Source organism: Dipodomys merriami, unplaced genomic scaffold (assembly GCF_024711535.1).
Source record: "Dipodomys merriami isolate MVZ:Mamm:240054 unplaced genomic scaffold, mDipMer1.0.p SCAF_367, whole genome shotgun sequence".
Taxonomy (NCBI): domain Eukaryota; kingdom Metazoa; phylum Chordata; class Mammalia; order Rodentia; family Heteromyidae; genus Dipodomys; species Dipodomys merriami.
In genome coordinates this window covers 464,097-486,325 of record NW_027205237.1, presented here as the reverse complement: position 1 = coordinate 486,325, position 22,229 = coordinate 464,097, and the positions used below count along the sequence as shown (strand labels likewise).

Below are 22,229 nucleotides of genomic sequence, written 5' to 3'. Positions count from 1 at the left end.
GACAGGCTTTATTATAAAATTAGAAAAATAATAAAATTAGGTAGTAAAGAATATATTTTAAGTGGTTTTTAAAAATGTCCTCAAATAATAGGAAAATAGCATTTTCATTTAGGTGGCTGCAATAAAGTAGTATAAAATCTTTATTCTAAGAATTGCTTCACTGGCTTATATTAACATAAACTAAGCTGTTAGAAACTGACCAGCGCTGGTGGCTCACACCTGTCTCCATAGCTACTCAGGAGGCTGAGATCTGAGAATCTCAGTTTGGAGCAGCTGGGGCTGCCAGGGTTCTCCAGTGAACCACTGGTGCTCCAGTGTTAGCACCAGCCTTGAGTGAGAATGCCACACAAGGGAAGGGGGCTCTGAGTTCAAGTCTCAGAACCAGCACACAAAAAATTCAGGTATCCTAGAATGTAACCGTGACATAATCTATTAACAGTTTTTCCTTGGCCTCTTAATTCCCTCAGTTTTTATGTCCTAAAGCTCTAGTCTCTGATCATACCCATTAGTGTTTACAAACACAAATGGCTCTTTTTTCCTATACTCCCTTGAAGTTCTTAATTGGCTAATGTTTTTAGACTTAACTCCTTTAGAATACTTTGAAACTACTCATTGGTGATTTTTGCTATACAACTTTCCTAATTTGTAAACTACATCTAGTTGAAATATCCTAGAAATGAATAAAACTTGTTATTTATTCAGCTGGGTATCAACCCAGGGTCTAACACTGTTAGTCAGGTGCTTTTCTACTGGGCTAAATCCTCTGCTCCAAATTTCTCATAAAACTAAATTTTTTATCCTTAGAATCTAGACCCTAAAATTTCCATAATTCTCAGATTGTATAACTAAATGTTTTCTTTATTTGGAGTATATGTGGGAAAATGATTTGTGAACTTTGTAATCTGACATATTTAAAGACTATTACATTCATTTCTTGTGGGTTTTTTTTTTTTTTTTCAGTTTTTTTTCACTCCCCCAAGGTTTACTGATGACTACATATATCTTTTGTTGTTGTTGTTGGTTGTGGGTCCTGAACTCTGGGCCTGGGCGCTCTCCCTCAGCTCTTCAGCTCAAGGCGAGCGCTCTACCACTTGAGCCACAGCGCCACTTCCAGTTTTCTGGCAGTTTATTGGAGATTAGAGTATCAAGGACTTCCTTGCCTGGGCTGCTTTGAACCAGGATCCTCAGATCTCAGCCTCCTGAGTAGCTAGGATGACAGGCATGAGCCACCAGCGCCCAGCTGTTCTTTTTTTCACTTTACATTTGGCTTACAAGAAACAGATTTTAACACCAAAAAACAACACAACAACAACAAAACCCCTGAATTTCATTGCAAGTCATATGACTTCACTTGAAACCAATTTATTTGGTTGATGATTTATTTATTTATTTTTTTTGGTTGGCCGTGGGGCTTGAACTCTGGGCCTGGGCGCTGTCCCTCAGCTCTTCAGCTCAAGGTGCGTGCTCTACCACTTGAGCTACAGCGCCACTTCCGGTTTTCTGGTGGGTTTTTTATTGGAGAAAGGAGTCTCACAGTCTCTCCTGCCTGGGGTAGCTTTGAACCGCAATCCTCAGATCTCAGCCTCCTGAGTAGCTAGGATTACAGGCGTGAGCCACCAGCGCCTGGGGGGTTGATGATTAATTTCAAATTAAGTATTCGTGTTTACAAAGTTAGGAAATGAAGTTTTTTTTTTCATTCAAAAAAATGTAATCCTTTTAAATATACTTAGTTTCAAATAAGTCATCACTTTAATAATTCCAGACAGAAAATAACTTCCAGGTTTACTATATTATTTTCTATTTACTACCTTCGTCTTTGACTCATTCCATTTGAACTTGAAGTGTCTAAACAGACCTTTGAAGCCATCAAACTAGTTACTATATGGTCCTGGATAAGGACCATACTGGAGATTGAACTCATAATTGCTCTTGCTGGGTAGGTATTCTGCCACTTGAGCCACACCTCTAGCTTAAGCCTGATTTAAATAAAAAGTCAAATTGATTTTTCAGTTGGTTTATTTGACTTTCATTTGATTTTTTGCAGACTATTTTTGCGTGCAGTGAAATAAGTTACTGGGAAAAAAGTTACTTTACAAATGTATCTTGAGGATTTGGAATGTTAAATAGAAAAGTTGGAAACCTTCTAAGCTTTGTTATTGGTAGGTGCTACTAAAGTCCCTTTGAGTCCTTAGACCTAGTTAAGATAAAAGTCTTAAGAAAGGGTTAAAAAGCTAGAAAGTAATTAGAGGAGGAAAAGCAATGAGCAGACATGATTAAAGAACACTTACAAACAGCTACTTGGTTGATACTCTGGTTCTGAGCCTTTTCTGGGATACCTAAGATGTATCTACTGTTCAGAATGAAAAATGCCTTTTTAAAATGAGTTCTTAGAAACTGAACTTTAAAAAATTCTCAGTGGCCGTGCACCAGTGGCTCATGCCTATAATCCTAGCTACTCAGGAGGCTCAGGTCTGAGGATCACAGTTCAAAGCCAGCCTGGGCAGGAAAGGCTGTGAGACCCTTATCTCCAATAAACCACCAGAAAATCGGAGGTGGCTCTGTGGCTCAAGTGGTTAGAGTGCTTTTTTGAGCTGAAGAGCTGAGGGACAGTACCCAGGCCCAGAGTTCAAGCCTCATTACTGACAAAAAAGAAAATTGTCACAGTGTAAGTTTCAAAATTGGAATTCTTGCGTGTTGTCTTGATAATCATTGACACGTTATTTCAGTAAACTTTTACCTGGTGAGGAATGAGCATGTATTAGTTTACTGCTATTTGGCTAAAGCATAGCACAGGTCAAGGATGATTAAAGTGATACGAAAGTATTGGTCAGCTTCCTGGAAGTTTCAGTTGGTGGTCAGGGAGGCTATAGATCTAAGCTGAAGAGGAGAGAAAACTATTGGGAAGCAAGCTGGTCAAAAGTTTTGTTCCTTGAACTGGGCTTTGAGGTTCAGTGGCTCTTGTCTGTGATCTTATACCTCTTGGAAGATTGATGTTTAAAACCGGTGGAAGAGGAAGAGACAAAGTTCACAAGACTGAACAGAAGACAGTGGGAAGTGTAAGTTAGGGTCCCAGGCTCTGAATCTTAAAATAACTAGCCCAAGAGGTTGAGGCCTGGTCCTGCCTAGTAGTAAATGGGAGGCCCTGAGGTTTGGGTTGGTTTGTTTTTCTTTCTTTTATTGGGGTTACACAGTTATGTAAGTCAGGTAATGAGTATATTTTGTCACTCTTCACTCCCCCAAGTTTGGGGCTTAGGGTTGTGGTGGTGGTGGTGTTTATTGTGTTTTGTATTTAGTTTCTGGAGAAACTACTCCTGAGTTGTATACTGAAAGCTTGTCCAGATTAGCAATTAGTCAGGATTCAGTGGTGTTAGCTCTTGGGAATTGTTCTTAGGGTTGGCAGAAAGGGAACACACCCACCCAGCATGGGTGGCTCGTGCTTACAGTGCTCGCTCTCAGGAGGTTGAAATCTGAGGGTCATGGTTTGAAGCCAGCCTCGGCAGGAAAAGTAAGTACATGACACACAAAAAGCTAGAAGTAGAGTTGTGACTGAAGTGGTAGAGTGCTAGCCTTGAGCACAAAAGCTCGGGACAGTGCCCACCCAGGGCCTGAATTAAAAAAAAGAAATGTGTGGTCATTCTGGTGAACAGGCTTTCCCCTTTCACAGGGGACATTGTACTCGTGGAAGAAACTAGAAAGCCTCTGTACAGGAAAGAACCCATCATGGTTCATTATAAAACTCTTATCACTTTGAGCAAATCTTCCTTGATAGTATAGCTTTTTACAACAGCTTTGTTAAACCACTAAACAGGTATTTTTAAAAGTGTTCTAACACAATGTATTGATAAGCTGTGTGTATATATACAAAATTGATGCTAGGATTTTATCTGATACTCTTTTAGAACTTTAGTTTTCGCTTATTGGTGTCTATTGGATGTTGTATATTTTTAATTTCCTTCCAAGTGTTGTGTTAAGCACTTTTACAGAGTCTCGCCTTTATTAAATCAGTTATATTGTATTAAAATATAAACTTCCATTTTAAAAAGTAATTTTACTGTACATTTTCAATCTCATTTCCATTTGATTCTTGGATCTCACAGGAATCCTTCAACTGCTTTCTACCAAGCGTTCCATTTGAACACGTTTCAGGAATCAAAGAGCCTCTGGGATAGGTATGAATACTTAATATGGAATGCATACATGCAAAAGTGTATGCATGAATTGCTTTGCATAAGACTGAGCTTTGTTATTTTAAGGGGGAAAAACCACATGATACCTAGCATGGGAAAAGCAGCAAAATAAACCAAAAGGACAATCTATATTTTACATAGAATATCAACATATTTTCTTAACTATATTTCCTGAAGGATATTTACATATTCTACTGATATGAAATAGCTATTTACCTAGTGTATTTTTAATGCAGAAGTGTAAAATTAACCACACTCGCTTTAATTCTTTTCTGTTTATGTGATTTCTGTGTAAAAGAAAAATAACTCAAATTTAAAAGTTGAGACAAGATGAGAAATAGTCATTAATTTTTGACGAGATTTTATCACCCAGTGTGTTTGCTACAGTTGACTAGATTTACATTATTAAAAGTTTTCTTTCAGAGCTATCTTATAGATTCTATTTTTTACTTTTAAAACTATAGAATAAAGGCCAAGCACTGGTGGCTGATTCCTATAATCCTCTCAATCCTCTCTTCAGGATGCTGAGACCTAAGCATTGCAGTCGCCAGCCTGGACAGAAAAGTCCCTGAGAGTCTTATCTCCAGTTAACCAATGTAAAACCAGAAGTGCAGCTGTGGTTCAAATGGTAGAACACCAGCCTTGGGCAAAAAAGCCAAGCGAGGCCTTTAATTCAAACCCCAGTACTGGTGTGCGGCACGCGCACACACACACACACACACACACACACACACACACACACACACACACACACACACACACACACACACACACACACACACACACACACACACACACACACACACACACACACACACACACACACACACACACACACACACACCAAAATCTTGGAGTTAATTTTTGGTAAAAAAAATACTTTGGTTTATCTTTCTGCTTAACACACATTTTAAGTAGTGTATGTTCTGTTCAGTTACTTTGCTAAGTACTAGCACTCCATCGTTCTGTGTTTGACTATAGAAGTTAAACTCAGATTATTTTTAAAATTCACACAAAGCTTGTTAGATTCTTTTAACTGCCTGGCAACGCATTTGTATCTTCTGGCATAGTTTTGGATAACACCTATAGACTCAACTTCATCTCTTCTGTAAGAAAAAGAGTATTCCAGAATGCATGTACATTGTCATATTAAGACATGGAACTCCATTGCCTAGGAATGTTAAAATGTCTTGCTTGTGTGTGCTGTCTAAAGATACGGTTAAACAAAGTATCTTTTAGGTGGTGTGTTCCTTAGTTAACAAAATAATGGTGGGGTTTTTTTTGTTTTGTTTTGTTTTGCTTTTTGGTCGGTCTTGGGGCCTGAACTCTGGGCCTGGGTGCTGTCCCTCAGCTCTTCAGCTCAAGGCTAGCGCTCTACCAATTGAGCCACCTTCCCAGCCCCCAATAATGGTGTTTTTTTTTTAGCAGTCGTCTTTTAGAATGCGAAGTTTTAAAATTTATAGTACTTTTTATAGAATTAATTTTAAGTAGTTTGACTAAAGTAATATAAATTGTAAAGTTATGGCATGAAACATGAAAATTTAGAATTCAAATATTTCATCAAATAACTGTGTTGGGGGGGTTACTTTATACTTTTTGTAGAAGAGAGAAAAGAATAACACTCTGAAGGTAGCGTCAGTGTATTTTAATTTAAGAACACTCTGAAGGCAGCTTCAGTATGTTTTAATTTATTTCTCATAGCTTCCTTCCATGAGCTTCAAGATACCAAAGAAGTGAGGCAAGTTGAAAACAGTTTCTTGGGCCTGTGGTATAGGCCAAAGTTACTGAGTACTTACCTGTAATGTGTTCATGCCAGAATATAATAAGAACTTAGTATTCTAGATCAGCCATTCTTTAGTATAAGTTGGCCTTCTTGATATCTAGGTTCCAGGTGACTGGCTTAATTGCTAACTTTTCATCTAGCTTACTTTCAGTTAAGAAGAGAAGCCGTGTCTGGCTTTAAGCAATCTGAACCTTTGGTTGGAAAATAACTTGTAATTAATATGTGTATCAGCGAAGGAAGTATTGTGTCACTTTATATTCATTACAAACAGGTTGAAATTTGTGTTGCTTTTAAAAAAAACAACAACATTAAATACACCTCTGCTTGCTTGTTTTGTGTCTCACCAAACTACTCTGTTCATTTTTGACTTGGAAGTTCACAATTTTTCCTGCTAATTTGCCAAATGAGTATTTTTTTTTTTTTACAGGAGCAATTCTGTTATTACATAGAACTTAGAATTTAGGAGGCTGTAAGTTCCTTGTGTACTTAGAGGTATACATTTGTCTGTCAGTATTACCAGTTACCACAAGGCTCTTAGTTAGGAAATTTTAGAATACTTTTCAGTGGAGGTGCAAGCTTTTTTTTGTTTTAATTTTTACCAATACCGGAATTTAAACTCAGAACCTTATTCTTCTCAGTTTGTACTCTACTGCTTGGGCCCTGCCTCCAGCTTGGCTTTTGGCTGATGATGTTGGAGACCCCCACAGGCTTTTCTGCTTGGGCTAGCTTTGAACCTTCTGGGTTTCAGCTTTTTGAGTAGTAGCTAGGATGACAAGTGCTGAGCCTGGTCCCTGGCTTAGTCAGGCAGCTTTTTCACAGCATGCAGTTTTCATTGAACACGCTGTGGGTGTCCGAGGATTCCTGGCTTGGCCTTCTGTGAAAGACAGCAGACTCTTCCAGCTCAGCAGAGTATCTTTACCATCCAAATAGGAGTACCTGTGCTTGCCTGTGTCGACTTAAAAAGTTTGTTTCCTTCCTAAACCAGAACTATCCAGTTAAGGAGCCCTAGGACAACAGGGCCTCCTGCCTGTACTCTGATAGTCTGCCCTGGAAATACCCAGTGCTGTCCTCAGTTATTGTGTTAGAATTAAAGCTGCTCTTCAGCCTTTCTTTCGATCTTCTGTCAGTGTCATTATGCCTGTTTTGTCATTTGCAGAGTGCTCAGAATCAGTGAAACAAGGAGCATAGATACTGACAGCTCAAACACAATCCCCCTTACAGATAAGGAGGCCTTCCTTGGCTATTAAAAGCAGCAATATAGTTTAAGATACTGGATTTCTAGGTTATTTCACTGTGAAGTGAACTTTTAGTTATAGCTTAGGTATATTAGCATCATAGAATAGTGCTTTTAAAGCTTTCCAAAGATAATTTCTTGCTTTTAAAAAAACAAAAAAACAAAAACTCAGGGCCTAAGCAGTGTCCCTGAGCTTCTTCTGCTCAAGGCTAGCGCTCTACCACTTGAGCCATAGCTCCATTTCCAGCCTTTTCTGTTTATGTGGTACTGAGGACTCGAACCAAGGGCTTCATGCATGCTAGGCAAGTGCTCTACCACTAAGCCACATTCCCAGCCTTAATTCTTGGCTTTGTGGGATCATTCAATCTATAGGATTAATTAAGAAATGTATCTTAATCAGGCTCTCATTAGGAGTTTTTCATTTTATCAATTTTACTTCTCCAAAATATCAGATCAGTAAGTTACTGCAGACAATCCTTTAAATAAAGGCAGGAATCAGATAGCCTAGGAATGTACCTTATTAATCAAAGCATTGTGTGCCTTTGTCTTCATGAAGAAATTGCATGAATGTAGTTAAGTAAGAACATTGGTTAGGTGCACCATCCTCTTGAATCTACTAGTTCTTAATGGGAAGTATTTACACAAATCAATAAAGTAATAATAGACAGGGGTTATTGAAATGAATGTATTAGTTTTTGCTAAGTCTTTTACTAAATATTTTGTTAAACAATTACAGTATTTACTTAGATATGATTGCCTCTAGTTTGAATATTACTGTGATATAAGCCAAGTATATATACATATAGGTACAAGAAAATTATTGGATTAAAAAAACATATTCTTAGATAACCTAAATATTTTGTTAGGAAAAAACGTACAGCATTTTGTATTATTGATTCCTCTGAGATTATTAGTACACATTAGTTATATAAGGGAGGAGTTTCATTGTGACATTTCCATGTATCGTATACAGTGTATTACAATCACTTTCTGTCACTCTCCCTTTCTTCCCTCTCACAGATTTGATTGTTTAAAGCGAGAAGTGGAAAAATAAACTATTAAGTACCATAAATAATGGGAACTAATTTGCTTTGCTCATTCTCTAAGAAAGTGTAGGTCCATCATTAACAAGTACTTATTAACCTGAATCATACGGCATGTTCCATAATGTGGTTAATCCAATTTTGGAATGTTGAAACAAAATGAAATGTAGCTAATATCAGAAACACCCTTCATAAAACACCTGTATAAACAGTGTTGGGTACTGTGAACCTCCTTCATGACCTCTCCTTTCCCTGTCCTAACCTTTTTAAGTGTTTTCTGTACATAGTCTTACCATTTATTTTGTATCTGGCCCCTTTCACTCAGTATTATGTGAGACAGTCATCTGTATGGTTCTACATTGTAGTTGATCTGAATTCCATTGCGGGGGCCTTGAACTAAGAGCATTCTGCTCTCTTGGCTTTTTCATTCATGGCTGGCACTCTACCACTTGAGCCATATCTCTACTTTGAGCTTTTGCCCTGGCTGACGTTATACCATGATTCTCAGATTTCAGCCCCAGGGCAGCCAGATTATAGGCCTGGAGCCACCAGCGCCCAACTGACCTTAATCTTTAAAAGCTATAATGTATGGTTATGAAGTTGTTCTCCAACTGTAGTGAGTGAATATGAGTGGTTGGATTTTACCGTAGGCCACATAAAACTCTTGGAGATCCATCCCTGCAGTGTTCCATAAGATACCTGGAGATTTCAGTGAAGTATTTTCATGTTTTTTTGTGTTCTAAATTTGGTCAACCTTCCAGCCTTCAGGTTCCACACCCTTGGATTCTGACAGCCTCAGTAGAAATACTCTCTCATTCACGAATGTCTTGGATTTATCTGCCGGGCTGACCTCTCAGCCCTCTGAGTAGTTAGGGTTACAAGTGTGAGCCACTAGTGCCCAGAATCCTTTCTCCTTTAAAGTTGGAGCTGACATTAAGGGATATTCGCATATGTAGGGCCTTGGGTTCCTTCCCCACCATGAGAGGGGCAGAGAGAAAAAAAGGAAGGTTGCGTGTGTACTGACTGTGTAGAGACTTTGTTATTACTACCTAAACAATGCAGTGTAACAGGTATTTATTTACATTGCGCTAAGATTATTTGAAGTATACAAGAGAATATACATAGGTTATTTGCAAAGGCCGATTAACAAACAGCTTGAACGTCTGTGGATTTTCATACCCCAGGATATACTGGAACCAGTTTTCCATGGACATTAAAGGATGACTCTTGTCTTTGGAAATAAACTGTACTATAGACACTTGATTTAAAGGGATTTGCCTATTGTCATTTTAAGTGGTCCTGACTAAAGCCTTAAAATTAAACAAGAAAGTTACCAAAATTAGATATTATTTGACTCAGCTTAAGTTGAAGGGTGCTGATGGCTGATGTCTGTAATCATAGGGCTGAGATCAGATGATCAAGGTTCAAAGCCAGCACAGAAAGAAAAGTTCATGAGACTATCTCTAGTTAACTAGCAAAATGCCAGGCTGGAGGTGTGACTCCTGTGATGGAGTACCAGCCAAGAGCAAGCAAGCAAGCCAAGTAGGCGCTGAATTCCGACCAGGGTACTGGCACAAAGAAAACTGTCTGTCAGCTCCTGTAAGTAAGGACTGACAGAAACAAGATTAGTAAAATTCAGCAGCTTTTAATGATCAGAGTTTTGCTATGGAAAAACTGGTGGATGTATTGTCACATGATTGAGAGTGTTAACTGTCACAAAAAAAATTCAAGAACTTTAAGTTAGAAACTGGGTAGACTGTTTCAGATGTCTTCCCACCAGTTGGTTCATTTGATATAATGTGCCATATGTTAAAATACTATATACATACATCTATGCGTGTGTATACAGGGTTAGGGTGTAGCTTAGTGGTCAAGCACTTGCCTAGCATGTGCAAGCCCATAGGTTCAACCCCCACCATTGCAAATGAAAAGAAAAAAAAACCCTAGAAAGATTGATATTTTAATTCTTTCTTGGAATATAAATTTTTTCTTGGGATACACTGCCTTTCCAGTATTATTCCACTGGGTACATTTAGATGGATTTTTTTAAATCTTGAATATCCCTAAGATCATTTTTCTAATACATAATATGTAGAGCAAAAGTATATAAATATTGGGGACATGTAGGATTGTTCTCACTTTGTTCACCTAAAAAAAATGTGTGTCAACCCTTCAAGAAGTAAGCATTTTTAATCACAGAATTTCTCAATAGTATAATGAATATTCTTGAACACCATTGGAAAAATATGGCTAAAGATTAGTGGACAGTCTTACAGAATTTTTAGGGTTTTATTATTTCTTTAGAAGGAAGTGGAGTAGGAGGTGTGGCTCAGTTGGTAGAGTACTAGCCAATGAGCAAAAGCTGTACCAGTCTCAGACCTAGTAAAAAGAAGGAGGAAATGAAGGAAGAAAGGTTTATACTTGAAAATGAAATTTTGTGTCAAACTAAGCCATTAATAACAAGTACCATGCTAGGGTATAGCTCAGTGGTAGAACTCTTGCCTAGCAGTGGTGAGCCCCTGCATGTTCAGTCCCCAGTAACTTCTTCTAAAAAGGCCGAGAATAGCATGTCACTTTTCACATAATTACTTGGAATTGTAAATCATCACTTTAGTTTGTCGCATTTTAGGCTTTTAATAAGAATTGGCAGATTTACCATACATTTGTATAATGTACACACCTTTAAAGGTGTGTGTGTGTGTGTGTGTGTGTGTGTGTGTGTGTGTGTGTGTGTGTGTGAATTGGCAGTTTACCATACATTTGTATAATGTACACACCTTTAAAGGGGTGTGTTTGTGTGTGTGTGTGTGTGTGAGAATTGGCAGATTTACCATACATTTGTATAATGTATACACCTTTAAAGGTGTGTGTGTGTAGTGTGTGTGTGTGTGTGTGTGTGTGTGTGTGTGTGTAGCATAGAAGGTGCTTTATTTGGCTGGCTTAAATCTTGTCTCCTAAGGGCTTTCCAGGTATCTATCACAACAGTGTGATTTGTTGACAAGCCCAGAGGATCTAGCAGTTGCCCTTTCAGTAACCAGTTGATTAAATCTTTGAAGACAAATGGGTCATCAGTGCTACTGCTGAGTCTTTTAGAAGGCATTTACTTTACTCCCTATGCATGTTTCCTCTAGTACACAAGCACATACAGTATCTTCTTATGCGATATGTCCCACAAAGAAGTAATCATCAAAAATAAACATTAGGAAATAATTTGCTATTCTGATGGATAGATCATAGTTGTATAAAGTCTTTCTAGAAACCTTTGGTAATGTGTTCATGAAATAACCACAACTTTCAAACATTTTTCTACCATATGGATTTTTGCCTTCACCGGGTGATTTTTACTATAAGGCCATGCTTATTAAAAAAAACATGATTCTTATTGAAGTCAAATGTGTTGTGAGATTACATTTGGAAAGATGTGTAAATCCCCATAGAAAAGTTCCACTAGAAGTCACAGATCTGTCCTTTGTCTATCTAGCTCATGCATTTTCAGGGCTGTGCCCTTGCGTTTCCTGTAGCTTTGTGCATACTTCCCCTTTGCAGTGAGACCTCTTTCTTTCCTTGACCCATTGTATCATTTTATTTAGGTAAAACTGTATCCCCACGAGGGTTCCCTTTTCTGTGGCTTACTGGCAACTGGTACACATTCTTGTCAGGCAAAAAATGATGTTATTCTTCAGGAATTGAAATAGATGTACAGTTGAAAGCTTTCTTTAGAAAGTGATGACATTCTTATTTTTGCCACTACTAGACCTTCCTCCTGCCAGTTTTCTTCAGTTCCCATATTCACGAAAGTAGGACCACTGCTGAATAAGATGGATTAGGTCTGTTACATAAAGTACAAACATTTTTTTCCATCAACATTAATAATTGGGTAGTAGAGAGACTTCTTGTTAATATAGGAATAAAATCGGAATGCTGTCTTAAGCATTTGAATGATCCATGTAGATCCAGCCATCTGTGCTAGAGTCTAGAAACTCAAATGTGGAGGTGGACCAAACAATAGATCGGAAATGCCATTTTATAGGACTATAAAACTGTCTATGCCAGGTTATATGGTGTTCAGTAATCATTTCTGGATCATAATCTTAAACCTGTAATTGGTTCCATTTCTACTTGACTCTTCACGGATAAGTATTCCTGATGGCTTGAAAGGCCTTGGTGAAGTTTAAAGTTTGAAGTATCCAGACCAAATATGGAAATATTTTACATTAAATAAAGTATAAAATATCAATTGTGTAATCATGGTAAAACATAAAATTTTGCTATAAAAGATTTTTAAAGACTATTTGATTAAAACACTTATTTACTTAAACTCTTTGCTAGAATTTTTTTTAGAATTCAGCATCGGAGGAGGAATGTGACATAATAATGATCGAAAGCCGAAAGTTTAAAAGTTGTGATCCCTCAAATGGTTGGAGGGTTATTCTAGCCTCTAAGGACTGAATGTTGTGCACAAGAGTGTCTCATCAGGTCATACATTGGTAAGACTTAATGGATTAGATTTTATGTGTTATACCTGATGTTATTGTCTTGAGATGACTTTCTATGAACAAATGAGCACGTGTATTAAGAGTATGGAATATAAATTAGAAGGTATAATTTTAAATACTTGGATGATGTCATCTTTTCAGGGTCACAAGACTCAAGGCCCTATCTGCAGTGGTGTTTAATAAATACACCAGTTTAAGAATGCAAGTTTCTATTACAGTGGAATATTTACATACTGCTGTCACATCTGCTGTAGATGCTTACAACATATCAGAAGATATTTGAAAAGTCTTTCCTTTAAAAAAATCCATTTTATTTATAAACCATTGTTTTAATTTATTTATTGCTTTTTGAAGATTTTGCTTTCTTGATAAAAGATATCTTCTAGACGTTTCTAAAAAGCCAAAACTTTTCTCAATTTCATATTGATAATACCACAGATGCTAGTATCACATGAAAATATTATAGTAGAAGTCAGTATAATTTTTTCATGTCTTGGAAATTCTTCTCAGAAATTCTGCTTAGGAAAAAATTAATTTGTTTTTTGCATTTTGTTATTTTTTTGCTTTGTTTTTATAAAATATATTGAAGGAGCTGACTTTTAGTTTAGCTCAGGTTAAAAACCATTTCATTTGCAAATGGAGAAAAGTCAGGGCTACGTTACCTTTAGAGTCATACAGTTGTAGAATTAATATTCTTGCTAAGGTATGGTGTACTTATTTTGCAAGTCTACCAAAACTTCTTGAAGTTCTTTTACAAAAATCCCAAAAGTTGTGGGCCACCTAAGCAGGCCATGCGTATCCAGTTTGACCCTTAACCAGAGATTTGTTCATGTCTCCCTGGCACACTCACACTTACTCGTGTCTTTTGAATAAGGTTCTAATTTTTTCTGGGATAGCATTTTATAACTTTGTATTCATTAATAATTGTGACCAGTTGAAGTCTGGAAGGAATACAGTTAATTAGTTGTTTTTTATCCTGTATACTTTCCTTTTAACTTAATTTTCCTAAATATAAATGTCCATAGTTAGAAGTTAAGGGCAATTCTGGGTTATGAGCTTTGTGGAACTTGGGGAAGGATTGTTTAGTCTCTTCAGCTTTGTGTACGTTTGTTGAGAACATTTGTCACAATTTGAAACATGTTAATATTGTTACAGAATGTTGTGTGTTCAGAGGGGTAAGTCTTACTAGACACCCAGGGTGTGACTCAAAATTTCTATCAAGAACATTGATTCCACTGACCCATACTCATTTAGTAAGCAGAACAAACCAGAACCTGGCTGGGTTTTTAGAAGTTTCATACTTTAAATTTGTGTACCAGCATCAATTAGGTTTCTCCACAAAGTCGTTCATTTGCTACTGAATATTCTGTCAGTATGCTAAATATTTTTGACCCCTCCTATTAAGTCATAATTCTGTAGATAAAACCAGGATCCTCAGTTTACAGAGGAAAAAAGTGAATGTAAGAGCAGTTGAGCAGAGATTAAGTAATTTGCTCAAGTCATAGCCATTGAGTGGCTGAACTGAAAGTCCAGTTTGGCTTTCTGACTGCTGGTGTGCAAAGTAGCCCTGAAAAGCTTGAAAGATAAGAAAGGATATTTTTATACTTTGTAAAGATGTGAATACATAAATCTGATTCACATTGAGCTTAACATTGAGCCACTCTATTACAGCATCACCTTTTAAAGCATTTGCCAAAAACCTATAATGTGAGTTGTTTACTATCTATTTATTGCATTAGAAAATAAGTTCTATGCATGCTTACTGGCTATGACTATATACATAATTATATATAAGCAAATGCACATTTTAAGAAGTTTTAGTATAAGAAATGTGATAGCATTATATTAAAAGTAAGCTTTAAGGAACTCACTTTTTAATATTTGTAATCTGAAATAGCAAACACGAGAGGGCATTTTAAAAGCTCCCTTGAGCTCCAAATGTTTCTTGAGGTAATGGGAAATAGTAAAACTCCCTATTGATTGCTTTGTGGGAATTTCCCATTTGCCCTTTTCTCTGAATCATTGAGAAACTTATGCTTACTTTCTAAAGCATCAGGCAAAATTTTTATTCTTTCGGGCAGATGAATTTTTTTCTGGGCATTACTTAGGTTCATATCCTTTTGATTGTTTTATTTTTATTCCTCAGTTGAGCCCCAAACCTTTTAGTCTTTTCCTGCTTTTACGTATTTGTAATAAAATGCTGTGTTTTAAATATGGCTCACAGTGGGTGTGATGTGCCCAGCTACCCAGCCTGTGGGAGGCAGAGGCAGGAAGACTGCACTCAAAGCCAGACAAGCCGCGGTGCAAGACCTTGTCTCAAAAAGAAGCAGTGTAGAGCGCTGGCCTACCCGCACAAGGCTCCGATCAGACACATATGGGGTTAAGATGAACAACTCTGCCACGATTCACATACCTAAGCATTTGTTATTTCAGTTAAATTGATAATGTCTGCAGACCAAGTGTCAGCTTTCTTCCTTTACGCTGCAATTAAAAATGTACAACTTCATAGAGAATTATCTGTGCTCACATATTTCCTTTCAGCACACACAATGCACATACATTTTTTCAAAACATACATGTATGTGTGTGAATAATTGTAGTTGTGATAGCTTTTCAGTAATTTTGAAGTACTAAAAATTAAAAGCAAATACTGATGTGTCACATAATCACTGTGACAGAAGTCTGAACGGTAGCTTGCGAGGAAGGGTTTATGTTGGCTCTCAGCGTCAGCTCGTTTCTGTATTTGCAGGCTGTAGTGAGGCAGCTTGTCCTTGACAGAAGAGCATGCTCATGACCTCAGTTTGTAGCCCCCACTGTAGGATGCAAGTGCAGGAGAGGTAGGACCAGAAGGGTCTAGAGACAAGGTCACACCCATCAAAGGGTGACCCCTAGTGGCCGGCTTCCTCCAATTAGGCCCCGCCTCTTCAGCCTGTTTGCTGTGAATTTATGCATAGGTTCACCAGGGTGCCCTTATGTTCTGACTGCCTTCCAGTCCATCTCCAGTGTTTCCTCCCATGATCCCGTTAGGAGGCACATTCTATCCAAACTTGAGCGCTCGGCTCCTGGCTCCTGAGAGCCCATGCCCATCTCAGTATGCAAAGTATGCTAGTTCATCTCCATGAACCCCCATAGACTTAGCAGTCGCATTATTCTGAGACTAAACTCAGACTTTTTATGAGCCTCTGTAATAATCAAAACGAAGTTACATACTTGGGACCTAACAGTGGCACAGGGTAAACATCCTATCCTAAAGGGAAAGCATGGGGACATAAACAGGAGGAACCGGTGCAAGACCTTGTCGCGCAGACCTTGAAATGCCGTAGCTCCACGCCTGGCATCTGCTGTACGGTGGCCTGGTTTGCACTCCAGAAATGTGGGCAGCCCCTCCCTTGCCTTCTCAGCGGCAGCGAGCATGGGCAAACTGTTACTGGCTTGGTGCCGGTCACGTTGCTTGGCAGAAGCCCCGTGCTTCTGTCCTGCCCCCTGCCTGACCACTGGCAGGCAGACATTCCAGTCCTGCCACACAATTGCCTGGTCCTCCTTTGAAATCTTGGTAGACGTGTCACTGGTCCCACAACTGTCACGTTCTGCATTCTTGTAAAATGGGCATTGTGGACAACACACAGATCTGCTGCCACACACAGCCCGGTGTGAGCCCTTGCCTCCACTCTTCCCTAAGCAAAGCCTGCAGATGGAGCTTGCACCTTTATTCCCTGAGCCTGAGTGGTCGGGGTTCCACAGGGCAGCTTGCCTGTCCACGTCACCAGTGTCTTCGACCACACTCCTTTTCTGCCTAAATCCAAAGTTAAAATGCCCTGGTTTTCGCGCTAGATTCTTCCTGTAAAACTGGTGAAAAAGCCAGTCAGCAGTACCTGGGCTGTGGTGCCTCGAGTTTTCCTCTAGCAGATAAACTAGCCTGTCACTTTAAACTCGGGATCACACGATGTCTCAGGGTATGGACATAGTGCATGGCAGTTTGCCAGAGTGTAACACACAAGTGGCGTTTCTGCTGTTCACCTTGCCACTCTGACCAGCACCCTGCTTTTCTGCAGTCCCGCTGGACGGCATGCTGCTTCTCTCAGCTCCCCCGGATTCCACCTGAAGACTGGGCGGAGGCCTGGTTCCCTGTGCCAGTCACTTTCGTCCCTGACAAAACACCCGAGGAAAGAATTGAAGAAAGGAAGGGTTTCTTTTGGCTCATGGAGGTGTCCGTTGACGGTCGCTTGGATCCAGGGTCCTGGCCCGAGGGGAGGCAGCAGTAGGGGAGGTAGAAGTAGAGGGGGTGTGAGCACAGGCGTACAAGCTGATTCCTCCCGCTCCGAACGGCCCAGCCCCTTCAGACGTGATGAGGTCAGTGCCTTCATCCATGAGGCCCTCAGTAGTGTCCACAGCTGCCCCCCCCCCCAATACAGGTTTTGGATGTTGGACAGACACCTGCTACTTTGATATCTTGACATGTTCCTTTCCTTCTTTTCCCCCTTAGCTAACCGATTGTATTTTCTAGACCACTCGACTGACAGGCCTTGACAGAGTGTTTCTGGAGTCCTCAGACTCTGCTCACATTCTTCACTGTAGTGAAAGCAATGCTTTCGGCAGCCATCAAGTGCTCCCAGTCTGTAGTACTCAAGCGAGGCATGTCCTGAGGTCAGGCGTCCCTTTCCGCTGCCACCATGCGGCCCGCCTAGCAGTCTGCCCAGCTCCTCTCTACCTGGTCACTATTCCGCCTTCTTGCTGGCCTTTTACCCAGAGAGGCTGCCACTCCACACGTCAGGTTTGAGCACGAGGCACCCTGTGATCCAGGCTGCCCCTTGAGACTGCTCTTGCTTGAGTTTTCTAAGGTGGCTGTGTGCGTGTGTATTCATTCAGCCGCTGAACTTCCCTTACTACTTCCCCTGCCTAGACATTATTTGCCCCACAAAATACCCGGTAAAATCCCATTCTATTTTAGCACTTGCCATGTCTGAAACATATATTTTTGTCCTAAATAGTAAGCTTATTAACTCTGGAATATTTATTTGACATTGTACCCTCAACCTCTGGTAACTGTTCTAAATATATTAAAACCCCTGTTGAATACAGTATCACATAATTTGGTCAAATTGTTATGTACAAGTAGAGACAAGAATCAAATGAAACTACTCCCAATTGAGTGTTTGTAGTTTTGTGATATTAGATTTTGGTCACTATAAATATATTGGTAGCATGTTAAATGTTTGCCAGGTACCAGACACTACACTCTCACTGAATCCTTAGAATTGTGAGTGAGTTGGAAGGGAAAATAGTGTTCATTCCTTCTTACGACTTGTCCCAGCATTTTTCTCCAGTGTTCCTTCCACGTTTGTCATCCAGCATTCGAACACTTCGGTAATGTTTACCTTGCCATCTTGCTTCTATTTCCCTCTTTGTATCTTTATGAATCAACTAATAATGACCAGTTTAAAAGGTTGGGTTTCGGGCTTGGGAAAGTAGCTCAGTGGTAGAGCGCTTGCCTTGCATGCATGAGGCCCTGGGTTTGATTTCCTCAGCACCACAAAAGCAGAAAAAGCCGAAAATGGTGCTGTGGCTCAGGTGGTAGAGCACTGGCCTTGAGCTGAAGAGTGGAGGGACAGCGCCCAGGCCCAGAATTCAGGCCCCAGGACCGACCAAAAAAAAAAAAAAAAGTTGGATTTCAACTAGGAAAGTATACAGCCAGCTGTTATCTGAGAAGAGATGAGAGAGATGATAGCTGTAGAACATTTAGTAAGTAGGTAGACTTGTGATTAAACTGATAGGGGTCAGGGAAAGCTGAATGCAATACCTTTCCTGTGTAACAGACTCTTAAAACGTGAAGCAGCCACTTAAGTCATAGAAGAACATTGGCGAGGCTACCACTTTGTGAAGAAAATGAACCTGCATTCTATAGGTAATTAATTCTGTGTTTACAGGGTCCTATTCTGTAATACGGGTGCAGTTTTCAAGCCAGATATGTAATATAACACATAGTTCCTAGGCCTTTTGGAAATGGATAAGGAGACCTTGCCTATTGTAACATCACAGGATACCTTCCATACTTCTTATTGTTGATTCCAGTGGTGACCCAAGGACTTCTTGCAGTACCTTTATTTGTGCCCTGGTCGGCTAATGTAATGAGTGAATTCTCAGAATTCTGAGGATATCCGCTCACTTATAAGGAATGCTTAAAGGCACGGCTGTGAGAGTTCTCTTTCAAGCACTGTCAAATCTGACCAATCCCATAATCCTTGGGCCTTGTCTGGCCTTCAGGAGAGCATTTGGTTTCTTTTGTTTCTTCCCCTGGATCTACATCCATGATTGCAGTGTGATAACTCTTTGTCAAGGTCATCTTCCATGATGTTCCTTGCAGTAGAAAATACTTGTATCACCTAGATCAGGATATGGAACTACTGTAGCATAGCAAAGGAATTGCTGTACTTTCTCAGTGAGTAAAACACTGAAGTGGAGTGGGGATGGGGGGTGGGAGTAGGGGAAATTTTTATTTATTCATTAACCTATCTTTATCAGGGAGAAAGCAATCATTTTGTTTATGTGGCACTAAGGAATCAAACCCAGGGCCTCATGTATCCTATAGGCAAGCATGCTACCACTAAGTCACATTTCCAGCCCCAGTTAGATCTTTGTCTAAGGCATAATAAGCCCAACATAACTTCAGCCCATACTGAAGAAAGTGTAATTAGAAAATTACACTTAAGGGTCTGGGAAGGTGGCTCAGTGGTAGAGCGCTTGCCTTGCATGCCTGAGGCCCCAGGTTCTATTCCTCAGCACCACATAAGCAAGAAGAAAAAAGCCGAAGTGGTGCTGTGGCTCAAGTGGTAGAGCGCTAGCCTTGAGCTGAAGAGCTGAGGGACAGTGCCCAGACTCAGAGTTCAGGCCCCATGACTGGACCCCCCCCAAAAAAAGAAAAGAAAATTACACTTAAATTGTGCACATTGTATTCCTCTTTTGTGAGTAGTTTAATCAGTTATATGCAGAGTATTGGAATAAGTAGATCTTTTGAGATCATAGTTCCTGCCTTTAACTCAAGAACATTTGCTGAAAACAACAAGTTATTTATGGAAGAATTAGAGAGGTGAATCCCGTGGCAAGAAAGGAAGAAGCCTAAAGAGAGAATGTGAGGAATAGTGTATCAGATATCTGAGTCTTATCTACAGACTCATGTCTATGGTCAACTTAGAATTGATTCATAAAAGTTACTTTATGAACTGATGTGTAAAATGTTTTGTCATTCACTAGTCTAAATTACATGATGATTATTGCCTGGAAATGTTCAAAGAAATGGCTCTAGGTTCAAATAAGGAAAAAATGGTTGGCAGTTAAAATCTTTTTGTTGCTGATAATGTACCTATTTAGCCACAATTCTAATGTGGTGAAAAGAGAATCTTATAATCCTTTAGATTTCATAATATGTTAATTCACAATTTTCTTTTTCCTATGTCACAGTCCCTTTTTGAATTAGGTAATGCTAAAGTAGTTATTCACTAGCATAGTGAGAGGGATTAAATTAATTTTAGCTATATTTCAGTGGCCTTTGGCAGATTTTTACTACAGTCCAATAAGAATATTTTCTAGTACTGAAGTCTGTGGTAGAGTACTGCCTAATAAGCAGGGAATCTTGAATTCAAACCCCAGTACCACCAAAGGAAAAAAAAAGAAAAAGTACTTTACCATAAACTATGAAACTTTGCGAATCTATAGGGAATCAATAAGAGCTTTATTAATTTTCAGTCCTTAGGAGGTCTGTGATTAATAAATCTTGTAAACTTAAATCTCAAAAAAAGACTTTATTTTAATGTGTTTTAGAACTGGATTAAAATTTTAACCTTTGACTATTCAGTGCCTAAAACTCAAGTAAATTTACGAGCTCATAACTAAGTTGTTTAATTCTTTAGAGTGAAATACAACTGCGGGGCCTGGTAGGGTTTTTGTTGTTTCTTAAATTTATATTAGGTTTGGAGGTGGGAATTTCTGTGCTAAGTCTCGACAGGTTCACATTGCTTTATGCTTTTCTTTCTTTCTTTCTTTCTTTTTTTTTTGGTCGGTCATGAGGTTTGAACTCTGGGCCTGAATGCTGTCCTTTAGCTCTTCAGCTCAAGGCTAGCCCTCTATTGCTTGAGCCACTGCGCCACTTCCCACATTGCATTCTGCCACATTTTCTGCCCTTAAGTGCCAAATTGATCCGGACAACAGAAGGAACTAATTGGAGTTGCTGTGTTTACAGTGTAGTGAAATCTTGAAAGAAAACCTCCCCTGAGTGTTGAGGAAAAGGCTGCTCTCTTTTCTCCTACTTCTTTGTCACACCCTTCAGTTTTACTCAGGTAGCAGAAGTAATCGTCTTCCTACCACATCTTGCTAACCTTAATCTCATAAGGAAGAACTAGTAGCTGGGTGAGTGTGGTGTTGCATGCCTGTAATTCCAGTCCTTCAGAGGCTGGGGCAGGAGCCAGCTTCTAGCTTGAGAGACATGTCTCTACCGCCTTCAGATATGCCTCTGGCAGATTGAGCTGGTTTTTAAATAAAATTTTCTTACGAGTGGCCCTACAAGAAAAACTATTCATTTATAGAAGAATTTTACTGGTAAATATTGTAATGACCCCTTTGAAGTAAGTTAATTTAGTAATGTAAAGTGTTGCTATTGATACCTTCTCGGGGTTGCATATTTATTTACTTTGATGAGCTTACACTAGCGTTAGAGGGGATTTCATTGTTATGTTTCCAGTACAACATTTTCATTGTACAATTTACGTAGTCTATTTTTATCATAGATACTTACCACACATTTTTTTCCACTTACCAGATTGACTTTGAATACATAGATAATAGGAAGTTATAATTCACCCAAACCAAGGGCATTGACTTTACAAAGCACAGAACACAAGTGTTTCTTGTGTTGACTGTAGTACATTCTCGTGGAATGGACCCATCTCCCTTCCGTCTCCTTCCCTGCTTCTGTCTGCTCTTTGTCCATGTCATAACCACATTGTACAAGGTGTGTAGTAAGTAGCTCCTGCAGAAGTCATGCCCATTTCACGATGTGCTTTTCCAGTCTTCTCCAAATTGTAGTGAAATTACTCTTTATCTCTATTTTCCTACCTTCCCACATAGGTAGCTGCTGTGTGTGTGTGTGTGTGCGTGTGCGTGTGCGTGTGCGTGTGTGTGTGTATTTGGTTTCTGTATGTACATTTTTCAAGGATTACACCCTGTCCCTTTATATAAGTGATAATACATTCTGCATAATTTGTACCTTTGTCTCAGTTATAGAAGAGATACATACTATCCAGTGGAATAGATGGCCATACCATCTTCATTGACAGAAACCTTGTTTTAAGCACCGCTGTAGTGAGTGGTTGTGTAACTACTCTCTGGAATTTCAGGTAGAGGGCTGCTGGTTCAAAGAGCGAGTCAACAAGGGGTGGGGTGAGTCTCAGAGAGCCTCTGCTGTGGGTGGCAGCGCGTCCAGGCTCTTCCCTTGGT

General features: G+C 39.3%; 1 protein-coding gene across 1 annotated transcript in view; it reads left to right on the top strand.

The window, feature by feature from the left end:
* The window catches only part of LOC138804513 (TSC22 domain family protein 2-like), a 33,078-nt gene that overhangs the window by 5,590 nt on the left and 5,259 nt on the right, over window positions 1-22,229 (top strand). Inside the window, exon 2 of the mRNA XM_069988816.1 lies at window positions 4,098-4,169. Coding sequence (XP_069844917.1) covers window positions 4,098-4,169 — 72 coding nt within the window. The remainder of the gene's footprint in view (window positions 1-4,097; window positions 4,170-22,229) is intronic.